Source organism: Somniosus microcephalus, chromosome 18, assembly GCF_052327205.1.
Source record: "Somniosus microcephalus isolate GS21.2 chromosome 18, FLI_Smic_1.0, whole genome shotgun sequence".
NCBI classification, from domain to species: Eukaryota; Metazoa; Chordata; class Chondrichthyes; order Squaliformes; family Somniosidae; genus Somniosus; species Somniosus microcephalus.
In genome coordinates, this window is record NC_141004.1 from 17,451,730 (window position 1) to 17,474,275 (window position 22,546).

A 22,546-nucleotide genomic window follows, 5' to 3' on the forward strand; every position below is an offset into this window, starting at 1 on the left:
ATTTAACAGAGGTGTTCAAAATCATGAAGAGGTTTTGATGGGAGTAAATAGGGAGAAACGGTTTCCACTGGCAGGAGTGGTTGGTAACCAGAGGACACAGCTTTAAGATAATTGTAAAAAAAAGCCAGGGGGCTGATGGAGGTTTTTTTTAAACTCAGCGAGTTGTTGTGATCTGGAATGCGCTGCCTGAAAGGGCGGTGGAAGCAGATTCAATAGTAACTTACAAGTATATAACCAGTTCCCTTTTGAAAGAAGTCACACAACACCAGGTTATAGTCCAACAGTTTTATTTGAAATCACAAGCTTTCGGAGCGCTGCTCCTTCGTCACTTCACCGGACGAAGGAGCAGCGCTCCGAAAGCTTGTGATTTCAAATAAAGCTGTTGGACTATAACCTGGTGTTGTGTGACTTCTTACATTTGTCCACCCCAGTCCAACACCGGCATCTCCACACCATGGTTATATACTTGAAAAGGAAAAATTTGCAGGGCTACAGGGAACGAGCGGGGAAGTGGGACTGATTGGATAGTTCTTTCAAAGAGCCGGCACAGGCACAATGGGCCGAAAAGCCTCCCTCTGTGCTGTATGATTCTGCCTAACGTTCTTTGAAACTCTGTTTTTTTTGAAGATGGGGCATATTGCTCATATTCGGGGGGGGGGGGGGGGGGGGGTGGGGGGGTGAACTGACTCTGTGGAACCAATGATTCTAAACATGCAGTAATTGGTGAGTGAACACTAATGGACACCAGCCTGGTGTTGCCCAAACCACTGAAGCGATTCATGCACAGGTCCCACATTGAACTTCTTTTGAGCTTATTAAGCACCAATTGAAAGGCGAACGGGCAAATTTGCTCATGGTTGGTTTGCCAACTTGCATCACATTATTGATACCCTGCATAACAGGAGTGTTAAGGCAGTGAAAAGATTGGGCAGAGGTCCATTATCGAGTAGAAAAAGACACAACTGTAAAGGGTGACTCAACTGGTGCAGTCCACGCAGCAATATGGGTGCAACAGCAAGTCTTCCTTACGCTGGAGATGGAGGTCCAAGGCCATAGGTGAAGGGCCACCGGGGTCCATTATTACTTCCGGTAGCATGCCTCGATACGGTTAGCTGGACCTCACCCAGAAATTGATTGAATTGTCCTACGAAGGACCAGTTTCAGCACGGCAACAGGAATGAGGGCACTCGGACTTTGGCACAGGCTCTTGTGCAACAGCAGGAGACCGGTCAAGGATCAGGAGACCGGTCAAGGATCAATCAGTTTGCAGTTCATTGGTGCATTAACCAGGTCACTCGCGCCCGGTTTCAACAGACTGTTAAATGCATCAGAATCAGTACTCCATGCAGCAGCGAGAGGCGGATGAGTTTTCTGACTACGCTGTGGTATCCACTGGATACAAACGCTCTCAACTGTACCCAAGTGGTCTTTCAAGGACCTGTGCAACATCCTAAACCACCCATCAACAGAAAAGGATTTAATTTGATGGGCATCCGAATGGTCTGCTACCAGATCATTATGCACATGGTTTCCAGGGAATACCTACGATGCACAAATTCTTTTTTTTTTTTATAATTTGCTTATGGGACCTGGGCGTTGCTGGCAAGGCCAGCATTTATTGCCCATCCCTAGTTGCCTTTGAGAAGGTGGTGGTGAGCTGCCTTCTTGAACCGCTGCAATCCGTGTGGTGAAGGTTCTCCCACAGTGCTGTTAGGGAGGGAGTTCCAGGATTTTGACCCAGCAACGATGAAGGAACAGTGATATACTTCTAAGTCAGGATGGTGTGTGACTTGGAGGGGAACTTGGAGGTGGTGGTGTCCCCATGCGCCTGCTGCCCATGGCCTTCTAGGTGGAAGAGGTCACGGGGTTTGGGAGGCGCTGCTGAAGAAGCCTTGGCGAGTTGCTGCAGTGCATCTTGTAGATGGTACACACTGCCGCCACGGTGCGCCGGTGGTGGAGGGAGTGAATGTTTAAGGTGGTAGATGGCGTGCCGATCAAACGGGCTGCTTTGTCCTGGATGGAGTCGAGCTTCTTGGGTGTTGTTGGAGCTGCACTCATCCAGGCAAGTGGCGAGTATTCCATCACACTCCTTACTTGTGCCTCGAGAATCATGGGTTCCAGGGTGTAGAGAAGGGGAAATGCTCAAGATACAGCTCATGACCTAGCTACTCAATCTTCATACCATCCAGCAAAGCTCATTCAAGAGGTAGGAACTTCAAGCGGCCACCTGGCATGACTAAACAATGGCTCTAGTGTTTCGGTATGAAATGACAGAATGACGGTGGTGTTGTACATGCTGCACCACATAGGCACTGAAAGAGGCATCCATTTGAGGAAGCTGAGCAGCAACAAGCCATGGCATGGGGGATGTAAGAAGTGTGTCCAAACAGTTCTCCTTCATGGTCTGGAGTTCCTAAGCTTTCAAAGGGCTATGTACGAGGTTGTTTTGCAGCAAATAAAGAGGAAATGGTTGCAGTAAGGGATGACTCTGGCTTCCCTCGGGGCCCTCAGCACCCTGGTGGGGTGAGTCAACCTCATGGTGGACAGGCAACTTGGTCAAAACTTCTCGTAGAAGGACCTAGATTAAGCAGTTGGTGCCAAGTTTGCCTGGTATGTGATACTGGACTTGGATCAAGATGGCTGCCACATCACAAGCACACTGAAGGCAGATGCCAGGCATATAGTTGATGAGGAAATACTGAGGCAGCATGATCATACATCCACGGTTCAGTGCCTATTATAATTGGGTTTCAGAGATGCAAGCAGTAGCTGCGAAAGCTTCATGCCTCCAAGCGGTGGGAGTGCCAATCAATGAGTACGGTGCACGTCTGGAGTATGGTTCCGGTACCAGCTGGAGGTCAAGTCTTCACATTGGCCGCGGCTGAGTTCTAGCACATTGTGTTGCACTTCTATGAGGTCTGGGATTGTTTGCTGGATTCTCTCTCCCCGGGCACCATTGAAACTGGCATTAATGCTTCACACAGAGCGGACTTCAGCATCGCCAACTGCGCTTGTTCATCTCAAAGTCCTGAGGTCTACCTTACAGATGTCACTAATGATGTTCAGTAGCCGAGGACCCTCAATTAACTACAGCACTCAACTGAACAGCAGAATCCACAACACAGAGTGCGCCCATAAAGTCCTCTCCATTTGACAGCTGGCCCCATGAATCGGGAACCAAACTCGATAAGAGGCCGTGGGACTGTTATGCTTCTTTTCAATACCAGCCAGCCCTTCTTCAGCCTCCATCTCTGACACATTCACACAGGTAAGATGATGCAGGTGAGACCAGAACTAGGGACCATAAATATAAGATAGTCACTAATAAATCCAATAGGGAATTCAGGAGAAACTTCTTTACCTAGAGTGTGGTGAGAATGTGGAACTCGCTACCACAAGGAGTGGCTGAGGTGAATAGCACAGATGCATTCAAGGGGAAGCTAGATAAGCACATGAGGGAGAAAGGAATAGAAGGTTAGATGAAGAGGGGCGGGAGGAGGCTCGTGTGGAGCATAAACAGCGGCATAGACCAGTTGGGCCGAATGGCCTGTTTCTGTGCTGTAAATACTTTGCAATGTTTAACTCCCACTTAATGCACTGCCTGTGTTGTAAGAGGAATTTCACCCCCAGTTGGTTTAGGAGTCGGTGATAGTGAATTAAGTAGTTGCTTCAAGTCTGCTCGAGATCTCCAGGGGTAGAAAGTATCAACGCACTCATTTCATCCTGCCTTTTACATTTGATTTGAATACAACATTGATTGATTCTTAGCTGCCTGCCACCACAAGTCAAGCCTGGCCTACCACTTGCGTGAAACAGTCCAAACTTCAGCTAACAGTGGGGCCGTTTTGGGGCTTTTACCAAAACTCATTCACGAGGGAACAAAAAGTCAGCCTGACTAGGATAAAACTCAAGCTCTAGGCCACGTTTGTAACTTACATGCGTTTGTGTCACAACCCCTGACCTTTCGAGGTCAGGGTGCTCTCGCCCCGGCGCCGCTTTGCTCTGAAGCCCCTCGGAATGAGGATTGTTGGGAAACGAAGCACTGAGAGATGCGTAACAGCTGCGCTCTTCCTCCACCTCCTCCACTTTCACCTGGTCATGGACCATGATCATGTCTCCATTCACTTCCATGCAACAAGAAGCAAGTTGTCGAGCGGACATTCTGCAAGACGAGAGGGGGGGGGGGGGGGGGGGGAGGGCAAAATAAAGCAGAAGCTGTAACATCAGTTCGATTTTGGTCACACTCTTGAGCTCAAACCTGGAGATGAAATCTAGTCCACCTGCCCGATCCACCTGAAACTGCACAGTCAACAAAACCATGGAATCCGAGAAAAGAGGGGGGGGGGCCACATGCAATGTCCCCGCTAGGTCGCGCACAGGCCGCTCTCTGGCTTTTACATTGTAGATACCGCGCAGTCATTTGAATGGGCCGCGCATTGGGGGAGGAAGGCAGGCCACGCAGCTTGGGGGGGGGGGGGGGGGGAAAGAGACATTGGTCACAGGTATCCCCGTGTGAACAGAGAGGAAAGGGGAAAGAGGCGATACTTTAAAAGGCATCCGTCACGCGCATTTAGGACGACTAATCGGAAAAGGTATTTCGCCATCTCTCCAGCGGTCGAACTAAAAAAAGGTGGCAGGTTGCCTTCAAACTTCGACAAACCCCAAGAGCCAAGACACCAGAAACACTTCTTTATCCAACTCCACAGGCATTGCCCGAATTCTTCTGGAGCTGATGGTTTCTGCAAGCGAGAGGCCGCCCGCAAGAATGAGTGCGAAATGGATTTCTTTTTTGTTGCTGGGAACACACAAGCCCATTCTGCACTCCACAAAAGGGGAATATTGGATTCATCGCTTGACAGATGACAGAAACCACGTGATTTCTTTTCCTCCGAGCAAACGGTGTGTGGGTGCGGAAATCGATGGGCGCAAAAAAAAAAGATTTCTGGCGATAACAATATCACTGCAAACAAAAGTAACTCAAATAATTCAACCTACAAGTCAAACAGCTCCACGCAAAGTGGCAGTTAGAGGAGCGTCAAACAAAAGGCAGTAAAACAACAGAACCTATTCTGTAATGGAAAGAGAACGGAGAGAACTGTGAACGAAAGGAAGTGGAACAATGGGCCCCTGGACAAAAGAAATCAAACAAAAGGGAAATGTGACAAGGGGACAATGGCATACAGTTCGCTCCGTCATTCCTGCTTTCATGGCAGGTTTATCTCTCTTTCCTTCCCTTCCCAAAGCCTCCTGTTTGGATTTCATCATATCTCGTTTCCTTTCAACAAATGTCTTTGTCCGCCGGACTGGATTTAATCTGTGATCGAGTTAATGCAAGTTTTAATTTAAGCTCTTGTGTGTGAGTCAACAGCAAGCACAGAATTGAAGGCAACCGTTAACTCTCTCAGTGCTGAAACATCTTGATTTGTGTTCAAGATTATGGAATTCAACAACAACTTGTAGTTATAGAGCGCCTTTAACGTAGTCAAACGTCCCAAGGCGCTTCCACAGGAGTGTTACAAGACGAGAAATTTGACACCGAGCCACAGAAGGAGAAATTAGAAATAACAACAGAAAATGCTGGAAAAACTCAGCAGGTCAGGCAACATCCGTGGAGAGAAATTTGAGTTGACGTTTTGGGTCGAACCCTTCTTCAAGAAGGGTTCGACCCGAAACGTCAACTCAAATTTCTCTCCACGGATGTTGCCCGACCTGCTGAGTTTTTCCAGCATTTTCTGTTGTTATTTCGGATTTCCAACATCTGCAGTATTTTGCTATCGTACTAAGGAGAAATTAGGGCAGGTGACCAAAAACTTGGTCAAAGAGGTAGATTTTAAGGAGCATCTTAAAGGAGGAAAGAGATAGAGACCAGAGCGGTTTAGGCAGGGAATTCCAGAGCTTAGGGCCCAGGCAACAGAAGGCACGGCCACCAATGGTTGGGCGATTATAAATCAGGGATGCTCAAGAGGGCAGAATTAGAGGAGCGCCGATATCTCGGGGGGGTTGTGGGGTTGAAGGAGATTACAGAGATAGGGAGGGGTGAGGCCATGGAGAGATTTGAAAACAAGGATGAGAATTTTGAAAATCAAAGCATTGCTTAACCGGGAGCCAATGTAGGTCAGCGAGCACATGGGTGATGGGTGAACGGGACTTGGTGTGAGTTGGGACACGGGCAGCCAAGTTTTGGATGACCTCAAGTTTACGTAGGGTGGAATGTGGGAGGCCAGCCAGGAGTGCGTTGGAATAATCACATAACAAACGCAATCCTCCTTAACACACCACATCCCCAGACCACTTTGAACTTTTGAATATTTCCATCAAAGCCTCCAGTGAATGAAGGGCCCGTTTTGAATATGTTCCCATCTTTTTACTATCCGCCAGAGCTTTTGTGCTCTACTTCTGCCCTAGCTCTGGAATTCCCTCCCTAAACCTCTTCACCGCTCTCACCTCTTAAGACGCTGCTTAAAATTTATCTACTTTAAAAAAAAAATCTATCTTAATAGCTCCTTATGTGGCTCAGTGTCGAATTTTATTTGATAATCACTCCTCTGAAGTGCCTTGGGACATTTTATGACGTCAAGGGTGCTATATAAATGCAAACTGTTGTTGTTGTAGTAAACATCAGGCTCTAACAAGGGAAGACATTGGGCTGCAAGACCCTGTCACTCGCCCATTTTCCAAAAAACTGTGGAGCTTCAAACTAGTAACACCAGTTGCAATGTGGCGCAGTTAAAACCAGCACAATAGGAAGAGCCAATGAACATGCACTGATCAGGACGCTCCAAGTGCATGAAGTACGGAGGCTTGATGGTTACAGAAAAGCAGCAGCCAATTGGCCCACAGGAAGGTCCCACAAACAGCAGTGAGATAAAAAGAGCGGTAATCTGCTTTGGCAATGTTGGTTGAGGAATTAAATGGTTGCCAAGAGACCGGGAGGACTTCACCTGCTCTTCTTCGAATAGTGCCATTGGACCTTTTACACCCGCCAGACGGGGCCTCCGTTTAACGTCTCATCCGAAAGACGGCACCTCCGACAGTGTGGCACTCCATTGGTACTGCACTGGGAGTGTCAGCCTGGATTACGTGCTCAAGTCTCTGGAGTGGGCCTTGAACCCGCTACCTTCGGACTCGGAGGCGAGAGAGTGCCACCAACTGATCCCGGGCCAACACAAAAATTCTTATTACGATATCTAATCAAATTGAATACTTAAAAAGAACAAGCATTGCAGTTAATTCGAGTAACCAAAAGAAAGACAGACTTGAAAGACTTGCATTTATATAGCACCTTTCACGACCACAGGACGTCCCAAAGCACTTTACAGCCAATGAAGTACTTTTGAAGTGTAGTCACTGTTGGAATGTAGGAAATGCGGCAGCCAATTTGCACACAGCAAGCTTCCACAAACAGCAACGTGATAATGACCAGATAATCTGTTTTTGTTATGTTGGTTGAGGGAGAAATATTTGCCCAGGACACCCAGGGAGGAGAACTCCCCTGCCACGAAGCAACCACAAATAGGAACAGCTAGACAAAGGATCAATGTCCATCTAGCTTGCCATCTACAGGAAACTTTTTTTTAAATCCGGCACCGACGGGGTGCCAGTTCATCAAAAATTCCGGATAACCAAAAGCTATAGTAAAAGATACGGAGCTGAGAGCTCTGTATAAAGCAACAAACCTTGTTGCTTAGCAACAGGTTCAGAACAATGGCCACAAGTTCCAAGCGTCTCTGTAGCTTAGCAATAGCTGCAGCCACACCCTTGCACAGCAACAGATCGAGGAAGGCAAGTAATAAAACTTACCTGAACCTACTCCTGAAATTTTGCCGGTTAACCAAGGTTTCCGGTTATTTAGATGCCGGTAAATCGAAAGTTTCCTGTACCATCCTGGTGGGCGCAAGTACATGCAGATGGTCACAGACTCTATATGTGACTTAGAGCCAATGTGCCCAGGATTCCACGAACCGAAGTGTAGCCTCATCTGTCCTTTAGAGCATTTTCATTGCAAATCCAATATATTTGTCTTGTGTCATGAGCATCATCACACTGCAGTTTGCATAGCAGCCTGACAGCAACCAAACCAATTTCCAAAACAGATGCAAACTAGAATCATAGAATGGTTACAGCACAGAAGGAGACCTTCAGCTAGGCCCACTCCCCCTGCCCTTGCCCTGTAGCCCTGCAAATTCTTTTCCTTCAGGTACTTATCCAATTCCCATTTTGAAAGCCACAATTGAATCTACCTTTCAGGCCGTGCATTCCAGATCCTAACCACTCGCTGCGTAAAAATGTTTTTCCTCACGTTGGCTGTGGTTCTTCTGCCAATCACCTTAAATCACACCCCAAGCTATTGAAGCAGCACAGCCATTGTGCGTCTGTCTTGTCGATTTTGACGTACTATAGGAAGGAGAAGAATCCGGGAAGGCGCCGAACACCTCGAGTCTCTTCGCCGGGAGCAAGCGGAAGCCAAGCGCAAACAACGGAAGGTGCGCACGTCAACCCAAGCACCCCACCCCACCCGCCCCTTCAACCACCGTCTGCCCCACCTGTGACAGAGACTGTAGGTCCCACATTGGACTAATCAGTCACCTGCGAACTCATTTTTAATGTGGAAGCAAGTCATCCTCGGTTCCGAGGGACTGCCTAAGACGACGACTATAGGGAAGGGCTAGCGTTGGATCCTTTAACATGTTGTGGATGGGTGACAGCATTCCTAGGTGAGGTGACAAGGACAGTAATTCCAAGGTTGGTGTGGTAGGCAGGGTGACAATCATCTAAATGTTGGGAGGGAGGAGAGCTTAGCGCACCAGAGGTCTGTTCTGTCCAACAGAAGTAGTTGAATGCTCTCTGTGGCTCAGTGGGTAGCACACGCGCCTCGGAGTCTGAAGGTTGTGGGTTCAAGTCCCACTCCAGGGACTTGAGCACAGAAAGCTAGGCTGACACTCCAGTCCAGTGCAGTGCTGAGGGAGTGCTGCACTGTCAGAGGTGCCATCTTTCGGATGAGACATTAAACCGAGACCCCAGTGCTCTCTCGGATGGATGTAAAAGATGCCATGGCACTATTTCGAAGAAGAGCAGGGGAGTTATCCCCGGTGTCCTGGAGCCAATATTTATCCCTCAACCAACATAACAAAAACAGATGATCTGATCATTATCACATTGCTGTTTGAGGGATCTTGCTGTGTGCAAATTGGCTGCTGCGTTTCCCACATTACAACAGCGACTACACTTCGAAAGTACTTCATTGGCTGTAAAGCGTTTTGAGACGTCCGGTGGTCGTGAAAGGCACTATATAAATGCAAGTCTTTCTTTTCTCCAACAGTGTAAGATTTCTCTCTCTCCATGGATGATGTAAAACCAGAGATCAGCTTGAAAATGAGCTCAGTCACCAGATGAAGGAGGCGGCGGTAGTGATGGCCGAGAGACTGAAAGGGAACGAATCTGAATCCAGCCCGGAGTGACGGTATCAAAACCTTATGCTGCAGCAACACTACATGAAATTAGACAATGTCAAACCAGTTACTCGTGAGAAAGAGCCCAAAGCACGAAGCCGCCCATGATTCTGCAGTAATTAGCAATCTCCCTCAGAGGCGATTACAGCAGCTTGCGTGCGGGATGGAACTGTGACACTAGTGCAGTAGTAATAGCAAGGCCAGCACTGAGGTGCACTGTTAGGTGAAACAGAGAGGAGAGAGAGTTAGCCTGCCTCGGCCAAGCCACGTTTACACGCCTATCCAGGGTTTACAAAGGCACAGCAGCCGACCAAGAGAAACCATAAACCCCACCATGCCCCCCACCCAAGGAAATTCCCGGCGTTGGCACTGGAGAGGAGATGGTATTTGCCAACACCGATAGTCACCAACAAATCCAAGGAATTCAGAGAAAACTTCTTTACCCAGAGAGTGGTGAGAACGTGGAACTCGCTACCACAGGGAGTGGCTGAGGCCAATAGCATAGGTGCATTTAGGAGGAATTTGGATAAGTACGAGGGAGAATCGAAGGATATGCTGATAGGGTTAGATTAGTAGGGATGGGAGTAGGCTGGTGTGGAGCATAAACACTGGCACTGACCAGTTGGGCCAAATGACCTGTTTCTGTGCTGTAAATTCTACATCCTTCACCTTGAGGAACATAAACCTCAATCCTTCCAAAATTCAGAATTGTAGTACTCGATTTTTTCCCCCTCTTAGGAACAAGGGGAAGGAGCGCTCAGGAGTATGACAGAGAACAAGCTTCCTCGAGTAGAGGTGCAGGGAAACTCAAGGAAACTGTTGACAAGGCTAAGTGCGGAAAAATGTTTACACAGCCAAAGAAGCTCAAATGTACGAACAAGGGAATAGATTTGCCATGAAGAACTTGTTCAGCTCTTGGGACCTCCTGGTCTTAAATGTACAATCTGCCTCTTCGATCTTCCCGTAACGTGGGATAAAGCTACCAGTTAGTCAAAATCGTTGCTAAAAAAATAGTACTTTGTGGCTGAAGAACAAAAGGTTTCCTTGCCAATGATCGCTCAGCTCATGGGTAAGGGGAGCTTCCCCTCACCCAGGGGCACACTAGCCATATGAGAAAGTGGGAGATATCCCGAACACCGCCGCAAACGGCTCCATGACGCTGCATTATCAGCGCCCCTGCCCCGCCACCAATCCGTCCTCGCTCTCACCCCTCCCCTGCACGGTTTAATCAGACCTGTCGCTTGGCTGATGGATAAATGACAATGACTGTTGTCTGTGAAGATGTCAGCAAGCTAAACTAAAGTCACGTGTGAGAGAGTGAGTGTGCGCGAGAGAGTGAGTGTGCGCGAGAGAGTGAGTGTGCGCGAGAGAGTGAGTGTGCGCGAGAGAGTGTGAGTGTGACAAGATCAAACTCCATCCATCCAATCAAGCTGGAGGAGAAACTAAATTCAGCCCCGCTTCATTGTGAATTTTGTTTGGTGAGGGAGAAAAAAAATAACCCAGCCTGAGGGTGAGTTTTGACACCATCATCAAACTTTAGGAATGGGCAGTGGGTTTACATTAGTTTATCGCCATCCTTTGAATGAGACATTAAACCGAGGCCTCATTTGCCTGTTATGGCAGGCGTTAAAGATTCCCATGGCACTTTTCAGAGATGGACAGGAAGGTCCCTCCATGCACCTAGTGAACGTTCCTTAGTCAACCAACAGCGCCAAAAATCAGTCCAACTGGCCATGCACCTCATGGCTGTTTGTGGGGCCTTGCTGTGCACAAAATGGCTCCTGTGGTTGCTTACATAACACCACGGATTTGGTACACAAAAAGAGTGCTTTGAGACACTTGGAAAAATGGAATAAGTTGCTATATCCCGTTCGCCCATCACCCCCGCGCTCGCTGACCTACATTGGCTCCCGGTTAAGCAGCGCCTCAATTTCAAAATTCTCATCCTTGTTTTTAAATCTCTCCATGGCCTCACCCCTTCCTATCTCTAATCTCCTTCAGCCCCACAACCACAGCCCACCTTAGATATCTGCGCTCCTCTAATCCTGCCCTCTTGAGCATCCCCGATTATAAATCGCTCAACCATCGGTGGCCGTGCCTTCTGTTGCTGAGGCCCTAAGCTCTGGAATTCCCTCCCTAAACCTCTCCGTCTCGCTACCTCTCTTTCCTCCTTTAAGGCGCTCCTTAAAACCTACCTCTGACCAAGCTTCTGGTCACCTGCCCTAATTTATCCTTACATGAATCAGTGTCAAATTCTGCATCTTAAAATACTCCTGTGAAGCACCTTGGGACATTTTGCTATGTTAAAGGCGCTATATAAATACAAGTTGTTGTTGTTGTATATAAATCCAAGCCTTTTTCCCCCCCAAATGAACCTGTCGGGACTTAAAAATGAGTTGATGATCTGGGACTGTTTGAAGCTCAGACCTGATGAATCCTGACACACAAATGGAGCCTAGAATTCAAGGCCCCTACTCCAAGAAATAAGGTACTGGTGACCATATTAGAGATAATATGGTCACTGTGCCCAACATACGAGCTTTGTAATGAAAGCTCAGGGTTGACAATATGCTATCAATCCTTTGTGAGCACCAAACAAAACAAACAAAGAGCAGGAGAGAGGAATTTGGCAAGAAAACACAATGGTTCCTCTCTCATACCCAGAACTTCCATTCAGCGCAGGACAATCGGGCATTGTCAGGGAAGCAAGAAAAAAAGATGGTCTTCAGAAATGGACTGAAACAGAGGATCTGTTCTGTGCACTCAGTAAGAAACTCATCAATACTCTGAAAGCCTCTCGCTCTTTAGAAGAGCAGCCAGCCAATCTTCAGTTGCAGAGGTGCAAATTGAAGAGAGAGAGAGACTGACTCACATTCCTGGTCGACTGTGCTCACTTTTATCTAATGGGGAAAAATGGGAGTTCAAATGGCTGGACGTCTGTGGAATTGAGAGGAGCCGAGGCGGTGAAATCATTTCATCAGAAGAGTCCATCAGAAGCTGCTAACTCCATTACAGAATCTGCCCAGCTCCCCGGGAATAACCTCTTTATGGTCTGCACTGCAGTTCCAATACGTCCAATTGAGTGGTGCCTGTTTCACTGAGTTACAATGGGTGCACATTTTCCCGATAGAGCAGCAAAAAGATTTAGGCTGGCAAAGGACATTGTTTAAAAGCAAACACAAACACACACCCTTTATAAACAGTAACAGATTTATAGTCCGCAAGATTGAAAGCATCCAAGTCACAAAATGGTGGTCGTGTTTTTCAGCCTCCCTTGCGACGATGAATCGTGAAGAGGAATCTATTATCTCCTAAAATGTTTTCATTACAAACGGCCCTTTGCACGAAACTCAGGAAAAACAAAAACAAAAAAAAAATCCTCATTCTAACAGGCAGGATTGTTGTGGTTTTTAAAATCACGATGGAGAATTTGTCCTGGTCTTGGTAAGCTCCTAGATCTCCATGGCGAGTTCACAATCTCGGCCAGGAAGCTGCGGAGTGGGGAGGTGGGTGGGTGTGAGGAGGGACCAGAACTGAGCCAAGCTCTTTCCAAATGCTGGACAACAGGAGGTATAGACTTAATCTGACAGGCAGGCAAGCGACAGAGGCAGAGTAAAACAAGATCATTGTTTAGAGCCATTGTCTGTTTCTTTACCGATCCTATTACTATCTCGTCTCACCTTGAATATCTCTTAATGTCTCCTCACCCCTCCCCCATTTCCCAGCCCCCAAACTGTCTTTTGTTTCATTTCCTGTCTCCTCTCAGTCCTGACGAAGGGTTTCAACCCGAAACATTGACTATTTCTCTCTCCACGGATATTGCCTGGCCTGCTGAGTTTTTCCAGCATTTTCTGTTGTTATTTAAGATCATTGTTATGATTTTTTTAAATGGATGGGAAACATTTTCCCTCCTCCCCACCTGCAGATGGAATGTGCCTCAGGGAAAGAGGGGAAGGTTACACTTCAGCCTAAAATAACTTGCATTTATATAGCGTCTTTGACCGAATAAAACATCCCAAGGCGCTTCACAGGAGCGTCGTCAAACAAAATTTGAAAACGAGCCACATAAAGAGATATTAGGACAGATAACCAAAGCTTGGTCAAAGAGGTAGGTTTTAAGGAGCGTCTTAAAGGAGGAAAGAGAGAGAAAGAGAGAGAGAGAGAGAGAGGTGGAAAGGTTGAGGGAGGGAAATCCAGAGCTTAGGGAAAAGGCAGCTGAAAGCATGGCCGCCAATGGTGGAGCGATTATAATCAGGATTAAAACACAGAACTGTATGCTCAGACCCGACTCTGCAGCTTCCAGTTAAAACATTACATTAATGACACTGGATTTATCACATGGTTTGTCACATGGTTTTGTATGAGCATGCTCAGTTCGCTCTGGCCTAGTAAACAAGCACCTCGTCTAGCAGCTCGTCGTGTCTCTGTCCTTCATTTGTTCCACCCACACACATTACAATTAACAGTAACAACTTACATTTATATAGCACCTTTAACGTAGTTGAACACCCAAAGGTGCTTCACAGGAGCGATTATCAAACAAAATTTGCCACCGAGCCACATACGGAGATATTAGGACAGGTGACCAAAAGGCTTGGTCAAAGAGTTGGTTTTAAAAGGAGCGTCTTAAAAAGGAGGGAGAGCAGCGGAGAGGCAGCAGCAACTTAGTTATATACAAAGTCTTCATCTTAGCAAACGTTCCAAGGTAGATGACAGAGGAAAAAATTGGACGGCAAGCAGTAGTGGAAGAATCAAGCGAAGGGGACGGAGGGCACAGCTAAAGAATTGGCTTTTTGGTGCCGTGGGGAGGGGGGAAAGAGGTGGCAAGGAAAACTGGAATCAGAAGAGTGGAGGGCCAATGCTGTCGCGCAGGGTTGGAGGAGAACATTGCAAATGGCAGAGTGCAGCAAGGCAGTGAAAGCATTTGTAGATGAAGGTGATGATTTTGAATTCATGGCATTGAGGGAATTCTTTTTTGCAAGCGGAGTCAGACGGGTGTCTAAACACGTGCTGAAAACCCAGCACCGTGTTTAAGATTCTCCAGCGCAGGAAAAAGGGAAGATTCATTAAAGCGATACTAGGGATGAGATGCTTCAGTTATGAGGCAGATTATAGAAATTGGGGCTTTTTTCAAATCACAACAATGACGGTTAAGAAACGATCAATACAGATGTTCAAGATTCTGAACGGTTCGGTAAGGTAAATGAGGAAAAAAAAATCTCTCGACTGGTCAGTGAGTCAGTAAAAGAGAGCACAAGTTTAAGATCATCGCCACATGAATGGAAGGAGATATTACACAGGGTTGCTAGGATTTGAAATGCTCTACCAGGAACAGTGGTGGAAGCAGTATTTATAATAGCTTTTTAAAAGAGAAGTGGATAAATACTTGGAAAATTTAAACGTTAACAGGATGTAGGGAAAAAGCAAGGGAATAGGACTAGGACTATGTGGACAGCTCTTTCAGAGAGCCAGTACAGGCATAATGGGCCAACTGGCCCCTTTCTATGCTGTAAAATTGCATGATTCTAGGAGCTCCGTTTGCCCAATATGGAGTGCGCAATCTCTCACTGTGATGGGGACGCGCTCCACCAATTTAAGGCCAGACAGCTTAAGCATTGACTGGCAGAGTCAAGGCTCAATGAATCCCAAGTTTGTGCAGGGATACTGCTGGAGTTAAACCAGCTTAGCATATGCAACTTACCAGCACAGAAGCTTCCCACTGCTTGTCCAACTAGAACCACCTTGCCCATTGGGTCATTGGATTGCAGGCTTAACTGGACTCAAGTGGGAAGGTTTCCAGCTCCCAGTGGTGGGCCTACTCCTCTAGGCCCCATCAGTGAGCTAAGGCGGCTGTTCAATCCTCAAGGGTGCCATGGAGCATTGCAGACTTGCTGGGTTTGGACATTGCATTACTGAGTCTGCTATGTGTAAGTGTTGATTTTGGTTCTGAATCCCCAGTCCCCACCAGGTGGATAGACCCGGAGTAAATCCAAGTGCCAGCCGTGGGTCAGTGGGCAGCACTCTCGCCTTGGAGTCAGAACGTTGTGGGTTGAAGTCCCACTTCAGAGACCTGAGCACAAAAATCTAGGCTGACCCTCCTTTGGAGGTGCAGTCTTTTGGATGAGACGTTAAGCCGAGATCCCGTCTGCCCGCTCGGATGGCATTATTTTGAAGAAGGGCAGGGGAGTTACCCCTGGTGTCCTGGCCAATAATTTTGCCTCAATCAACAGAACAAAAACAGATCATCACATTGCTGTTTGTGGGAGCTTGCTGTGCGCAAATGGGCTGCTGTTTTTCCTACATTACAACAGTGACTACACTTCAAAAAGTACTTAATTGAAGTGCTTTGGGACGTCCAGTGGTCGTGAAAGGCGCTATAGAAATGCAAGTCCGTCTTTCTTTCTGAATTTAGCGCAAGATGGGATGCATGTTCAGATAAATTGGGGCTTCTGTGCTGGCCAATCTTCAGCCAATTCGATTCACTCCACATGATATCATGAAACAGCTGAGCGCACTGGATACAGCAAAGGCTGCGGGCCCCGACAACATCCCGGCTGTCGTGCTGAAGACTTGTGCTCCAGAACTAGCCGCGCGCGCCTCTAGCCAAGCTGTTCCAGTACAGCTTCAACACTGGCATCTACTCGACAATGTGGAAAACTGCCCAGGTATGTCCTGTCTACAAAAAGCAGGACAAATCCAACCCGGCCAATTACCGCCCCATCGGTCTACTCTTAATCATCAGCAAAGTGATGGAAGGTGTCATCGACAGTGCTGCTATCAAGCGGCACTTACTCACCAATAACCTGCTCACCGATGCTCAGTTTGGGTTCAGCCAGGACCACTCTGCTCTAGACCTCATTACAGCCTTGGTCAAAACATGGACAAAAGAGCTGAATTCCAGAGGTAAGGTGAGAGTGACTGCCCTTGACATCAAGGCAACATTTGACTGAGTGTGGCATCAAGGAGCCCTAATAAAACTGAAGTCAATGGGAATCGGGGGGGAAAACTGTCCACTGGCTGGAGTCATACCTAGCACAAAGGAAGATGATTGTGGTTGTTGGAGATCAATCATTTCAGCCCCAGGGCATCGCTGCAGGAGTTCCTCAGGGCAGTGGCCTAGGCCCAACCATCTTCAGCTGCTTCATCAATGACCTTCTCTCCAACATAAAGGTCAGAAGTGGAGATGTTTGCTGATGATTGCAGTGTTCAGTTCCATTCACAACTCCCCAGATAATGAAGCGGTCCATGCTCGCATGCAGCAAGATCTGGACTGATAAGTGGCAGGTAACATTCGCGCCACAGACGTGCCAGGCAATGACTATCTCCAACAAGCGAGAGTCTAACCACCTCCCGTTGACATTCAACGGTATTAGCACTGCCGAATCCCCCACCATCAACATCCTGGGGGGTCACCATTTACCAGAAACTTAACTGGACCAGCCACACAAATACTGTGGCAACAAGAGCAGGCCAGAGGCTGGGTATTCTGCGGCGAGTGTCTCACCTCCTGACTCCCCAAAGCCTTTCCACCATCTACAAGGCACAAGTAAGGAGTGTGATGGAATACTCTCCACTTGCCTGGATGAGTGCAGCTCCAACAACACTCAAGGAGCTCGACACCATCCAGGGCAAAGCAGCCCACTTGATTGGCACCCCATCTACCACCTTAAACATTCACTCCCTCCACCACCGGCGCACCGTGACTGCAGTGTGTACCATCTACAAGAAGCACTGCAGCAACTCGCCAAAGCTTCTTCAACAGCACCTCACAAACTCACGACCTCTACCACCTAGAAGGACAAGGGCAGCAGGCGCATGGGAACACCACCACCTCCAAGCTCCCCTCCAGGTTACATCCCAACCACCTCCTCCCCTTCACCGAGTCTTCAGCCACCTTGGCCCGATGCTCTAGAATTCCCTCCCTAAACCTTTCCACCAGCCTCTCCTCCAGAAACCTTCTTAAACCCACCTTTTTGACCAACCTTTTGGTCACCCATCCTAATATCTGCTCCAGTGGCTTGGCGTCCATTTATTTCTGATTACTCCTCTGTGAAGCTTCTTTCTACATTAAAAGGCGCTATATAAATGCAACTTGTAAAGATAATTCTATCAACGTCTTTCTTGGCTGTTGTAAAGAATCTATGTTTCTATCGAAAATGGGGTGGGTGTTTTGGTTGAAGAGCAATAATATCTTCATTTAAAAGGGGGGCGATTTACAAATATCAAACTCTTTACAAATGTTCAGCTGTTAAGACTTTTGATACCACCAGATGTCACCATCATACTATTCACACACAGCACAATCTGGTGGTAAAGACACCGTCACATTCTAATAATTGGAGAGTCTGTGATTGCCAGTGAAGAACTCGGAATGCTACACAACCAACATATGGGAGCACGGGGGGGGGGGGGGGGAAGTCGGTCTTCGGATTTGGAGCGCGTGTGCAGAAGCACAGCGAAGACTCGTCCCTTCCCTTTCCAAATGCAGCTAAGGGAGCAGAGGAGGATCAGTGCTATTCCCCCCCCAGCTACACCACAAACTGCAGGAGCACAGCCAAAAGTGCTGCCCCAGGCTTTGCAGCGCCACTCCAGTGGGCACAGAATGGGCAATGACCCTAGCTGTACAGGGTGGGTGGGGGGGAAAGAGAGAGGAGAGAGAGAGAATACAGCGCCAATACTATTGCAAAATTGCCAAATCTTCCTTACCATGAGCAAAATTTGACCTTTTAACAAAAAACATTGTTCTTGGGCAGTTCAATGAGGAATACAAATGCTCTGTGTCAGTTCAGATGAGTTTGCAATTGCTTCGACTTCCTTTTCTCCATAAAGTTGGACCGTTGCCAACATTGTAACCTTGGCCACTGCACGGTTTAGGATACCTGGATATCCCTCAAGGCGTTACCTCGTTCGAAGAAAGTTCATCATCGTATTCCTCCCCCACTCCCTGAAAATAATTTTTTTTTTTTTTAAACTCATCATCAAGGCCACCGAGAGACCACGTGCCTTTCAGAAGAATAAATTACAAGGAAACCTCAAAGACTCGTCTTTCACCGGCAGCTGGTTCTGTATCGCAAAGAACAATGGTGTCTCAATCGTGGACTGGATAACTGGGAATTAATTTTCCCAAATCTATACTCAGAGCACAAAGGATTATTTGCCATGCCCGCCTGTTCTAAGCAACAAGGCTCTAGTAATTCATCACAAAACAAAAAGCTCCCAGCTTTTACTATCCATAGTCCACAAGCGTCCAATGACAATGCATCAAACACATAGACAAGAGGCTCCTGCCCTTACAGTTGGTTACCACACACCAGCATTTGTGCAAGGGAGGGAGGGAAAGGAGGAGGGAAATCCTCAGGCCGACAAGAGGGACAGGCAGGCTCGTCACACCGCAGTGCTTGCGAACATCTCTCCAAAGAGGTGTGCCACATTCCTAGCTGAAACTTTGCTTTGGGCTCCCGTTACACCAAACCATGGAATGTCAACATACGTTGGTCATTTTCTCCGGTTCTCCTGATCAGCTGCTCGAACTTCAGCGGGAATACCCCAGATAAACCTCATCAAAGGGGGGTTCCACCAATCTCCCGCTGAAGTTACAGTGGCTGATCGGGAGAACCCTCAAGGAAAAGTGCCCAGTAGCCAATGTTCTTTTAAATAAAACTAGATCTCCCTCAAGATCATTTGAAGGATACACTGGTTTCTACTGATGGGAGCTCTACACCATGTAACCCACTAACTATTACTTTGCTGCCAAGGCGCAGATGTTTTGAATCTAGTCTGTGCCTTTAAGAGCACACAATCTAATTGCTATAAATAACCACATCCTGAATTCCATTAGAGTTTAACTGCTGTTGGTGAGAGAAGTTTGTAGGTTGGCAGCTGATTGTAAATTCCTGGTTCCAAGTCAGAAGAAACCAGCAGAAAATGACTGCCTTACTTTTTTTTTAAAATATAAATATATTTTTGAAACCTTGAAATATGACAGTCATGCCAAGATACAAGATGGATAGATAAATAGATTTTTGGTCAAAGTTAAGAGTTCAAATGAAAAAGGAATCGAACGTTGTTTCCCCTCTTAGCGCTCAGTACCGTCAAACACCCCGGGCCAACTATGCCATGAATGGTATGAAGAGGAAAGCTGCCATTACTCTAAGCCAGTGCATGAGCACCTCCACTTTCCACACTATCTTATGGTTTCTGAGGAAGTCCCAACTCGTGTTTGGGCAGTTTTGCGCTTAGATTTAGGTTGCTCCAAATTCAGGTCACAGGACCCCAAGGGCTGTTTACATGGTGCATTTAGCTTAAGTTCCTAGACTAACAGTGCAGTTATGAGGCGAGGAAAAGATTTGCATTTAGGCAGAACTCCCGTCATTAGAAACCAATGTATTCTCCAAATTCTCTCAAACATCCAAAACACTTCCCATACAATAAATTACCTTGGAGTGCAGTCACTGGGGGAGAAATTCGGTGGGCTGCGCCACCAGTTAGCACCTAAAGAGGGCACTCAGTGGCTTTAACGCCACTGGCCACACCTCCCGCGATATTTAGCTGGGGCGCTAATGGCAGTGTTAGCCTGTTGCGCTGCGCCGCCACCGATGACGTCAGCGGTGTGCGCAGTGCCCGGCTACCGCCCCGATATTTGGCAGCGCCCGTCTCTGCAGCGCCGCTCACTAATCGCGCCCGGTTCACGGGGCCTACCTGTGGCAGCAGTGGCGCAAATTAAGGTGGAGGTGTGGGGCGGCCGTTTTTTTTTTTTTCCGGTGGCCGCCTGCCAGCACCTCCGTCCCCGGCCTCCTGTTCTTCCCCCCGCGGGCAGTGCCGGCTGTTTTCCGAGAGCCCGGCACTTCTCCTCGGTGTCGGGCTCTTTTTCCGGCACTCGATCGGTCATCGTGCTGGTGCAGGCCCCTCCCCCTTAAGAATGGGAGGAAGGCCTGCAGTACCGCAGCGCGCCATGCCGCAGCGTGTGGCGCTGCGGCACGTTGCGCTGCGATATTCAGTTTCAGCGCCCCAAGAGGGACGCAGAGCGCCTCGAGCCTCGCCCCGTGTCCCTCCTGGGGCACACGAGCTGAATTTCCGGCGATCGCTGCTGCTCCAATCGCAGCGCAAAATCTGGTGCCCAGGCGAGCTTGGCGCCCCGTTTGCGGCTCCACCCAATTTCTCCCCCACTGTCTTTAACGTGGGTAACATTGCAGCCATGTTGTGCACAGCAAGATACCACAAACAACAATGAGATGAATGAACATTTAGTTAATCTGCTTTTCATAGTGTTGGTTGAGGGAGGCATGTTGGCCAGAGCACCAGAAAGACACACTGGTTCTTCTTTGAATATTGCCAATGGGATCGCTAGTGTCCACCTGAACCACCTAGGCAGGCAGCCAGAGCCTCGGCTCAACATCTCATCCAAAAAATGGTGCCCCCAACAGTGCAGCCATCCCTCAGTACTGCACTGGAGGGTCACCCTAGATTGTGCGTTCAAGTCTTGGAGTGGAAGCAAAAGAGCTTCCATTGGTACATAACAAAGCAGCAGCTACAACATCTACAGCACTAAGACTACATCTACTCTACAAACATTTATAAATATAGAGAATGCCCCAAAGTCTTTGCAGAGAAGAGGCTGAGAGCAAGCAATAGAAGAGTTGGGAGGGTGGGTTGACTGAAAGCATGATCAAAGAGAAAGGTTTTGAGGAGACTTTTGAAGAGGAGGGAGGAGAGCAGATGGGTTAAGGCGAGAGATCCATAAGGCAGAGTGGAGATGGCTGAAGGCTTTGTCGTCAATGATGGAGTTGAGAGGGGGAGAGGACATGCACAAGACCAGTGTCAGAAGACCAGATGATGTACTCCCTGTTTACTCACGATTGCGTGGCCACGCACAACTCCAACTCCATCATCAAGTTTGCTGATGACACTACCGTTGTAGGCCTGATCACAGATGGTGACGAGACAGGCTACAGGGAGGAGGCAAGAGCTCTAGCAGAATGGTGCAAGTACAACAACCTCTCCCTCAACACCAGCAAAACAAAGGAGATGATCGTGGACTACAGGAAGCAGCAGGGGGAGGGACACACCCCAATCTACATCGAAGGGGCGGAGGTGGAGAGGGTCAGCAGCTTCAAATTCCTGGGTGTATTCATTACGGAGGACTTAACGTGGTCCCATCACATCGACATCATAACGAAGAAGGCATGCCAACGCCTGTTCTTCCTCAGGAGACTGAAGAAATTTGTAATGGCCCCCCAGATTCTCACCAACTTCTACTGGTGCACCATCGAGAGTATCCTGTCCGGCTGCATCACTACCTGGTATGGCAACTGCACCGCCACAGACCGCAAGGCTCTACAGATGGTGGTGAAAGCTGCACAACATACTATAGGAATTAAACTACCTGCTGTGCAGGATATCTACCCCGAGAGGTGCCGGGGGAAGGCCCTGAGAATCATCAAAGACGCGAGCCACCCCAGCCACAACCTCTTCGCCCTGCTCCCATCCGGTAAGAGATACCGAAGCATACGGTCTCGTACCAGCAGGTTTCGAAACAGCTTCTACCTCCAGGCCATAAGACTCATGAACGAATAATTTATTATTTATTACTGTTGTTTTATTTATTATTACTGTATTTCTTAGTATTTTTATCATTGCTATGCCATATTATTCCAAAGTTGGGAGGACTCGTAAAAATCAACATTTCATTGTGCAGTACACACGTCTGCTGCATATATGACAAATAAAAATTGAATTGAATTGAATTGATGCAAGCTAGCACATAGGGGTTGCAGAAGTAGGGTGGAGTGAGCTTCTGGAAGGAATTGTAACAAGAACAAGGATTTTGAATTCAATATACTGGAGGATGGGGAACAAATGGAGGTCAATGATGACAGCAGAAGTTAGTGTCGGGAAGGATGGGAGCAGTCGAGTTTTGGGCATGTTGGGGATTAGATAGGATGAAGGTCAGGAGCCTGGTGAGAAAAGCATTGGAGATGTTGAGCCTGGAGACATTGGCAGGGTTTCTTAAACAGTAGAGGGAAGATAACTTATAAAATTCTAACAGGACTAGACAGACTGGATGCAGGAAGGATGTTCCCGATGGTCGGGGAGTCCAG

The 22,546-nt window shown here is 47.7% G+C and overlaps 1 protein-coding gene across 5 annotated transcripts in view; it reads right to left on the bottom strand.

Annotated features, from left to right (window-relative positions):
* LOC147105059 (transcription factor SOX-13-like) overlaps window positions 1–22,546 on the bottom strand; it is a 190,804-nt gene that overhangs the window by 61,618 nt on the left and 106,640 nt on the right. For 3 of the 5 annotated variants that reach the window (XM_086011116.1, XM_086011115.1, XM_086011114.1), the window contains exon 2: window positions 3,937–4,162. The exons of 1 other annotated variant lie outside the window; for it this stretch is intronic. In XM_086011116.1, the coding sequence (XP_085867242.1) occupies window positions 3,937–4,161 (225 nt within the window). In that variant the 5' untranslated portion in view covers window position 4,162. Of the gene's footprint in view, window positions 1–3,936; window positions 4,163–22,546 lie in introns of those variants that run through there. One more of the 5 variants, XM_086011118.1, reaches the window with a different exon arrangement.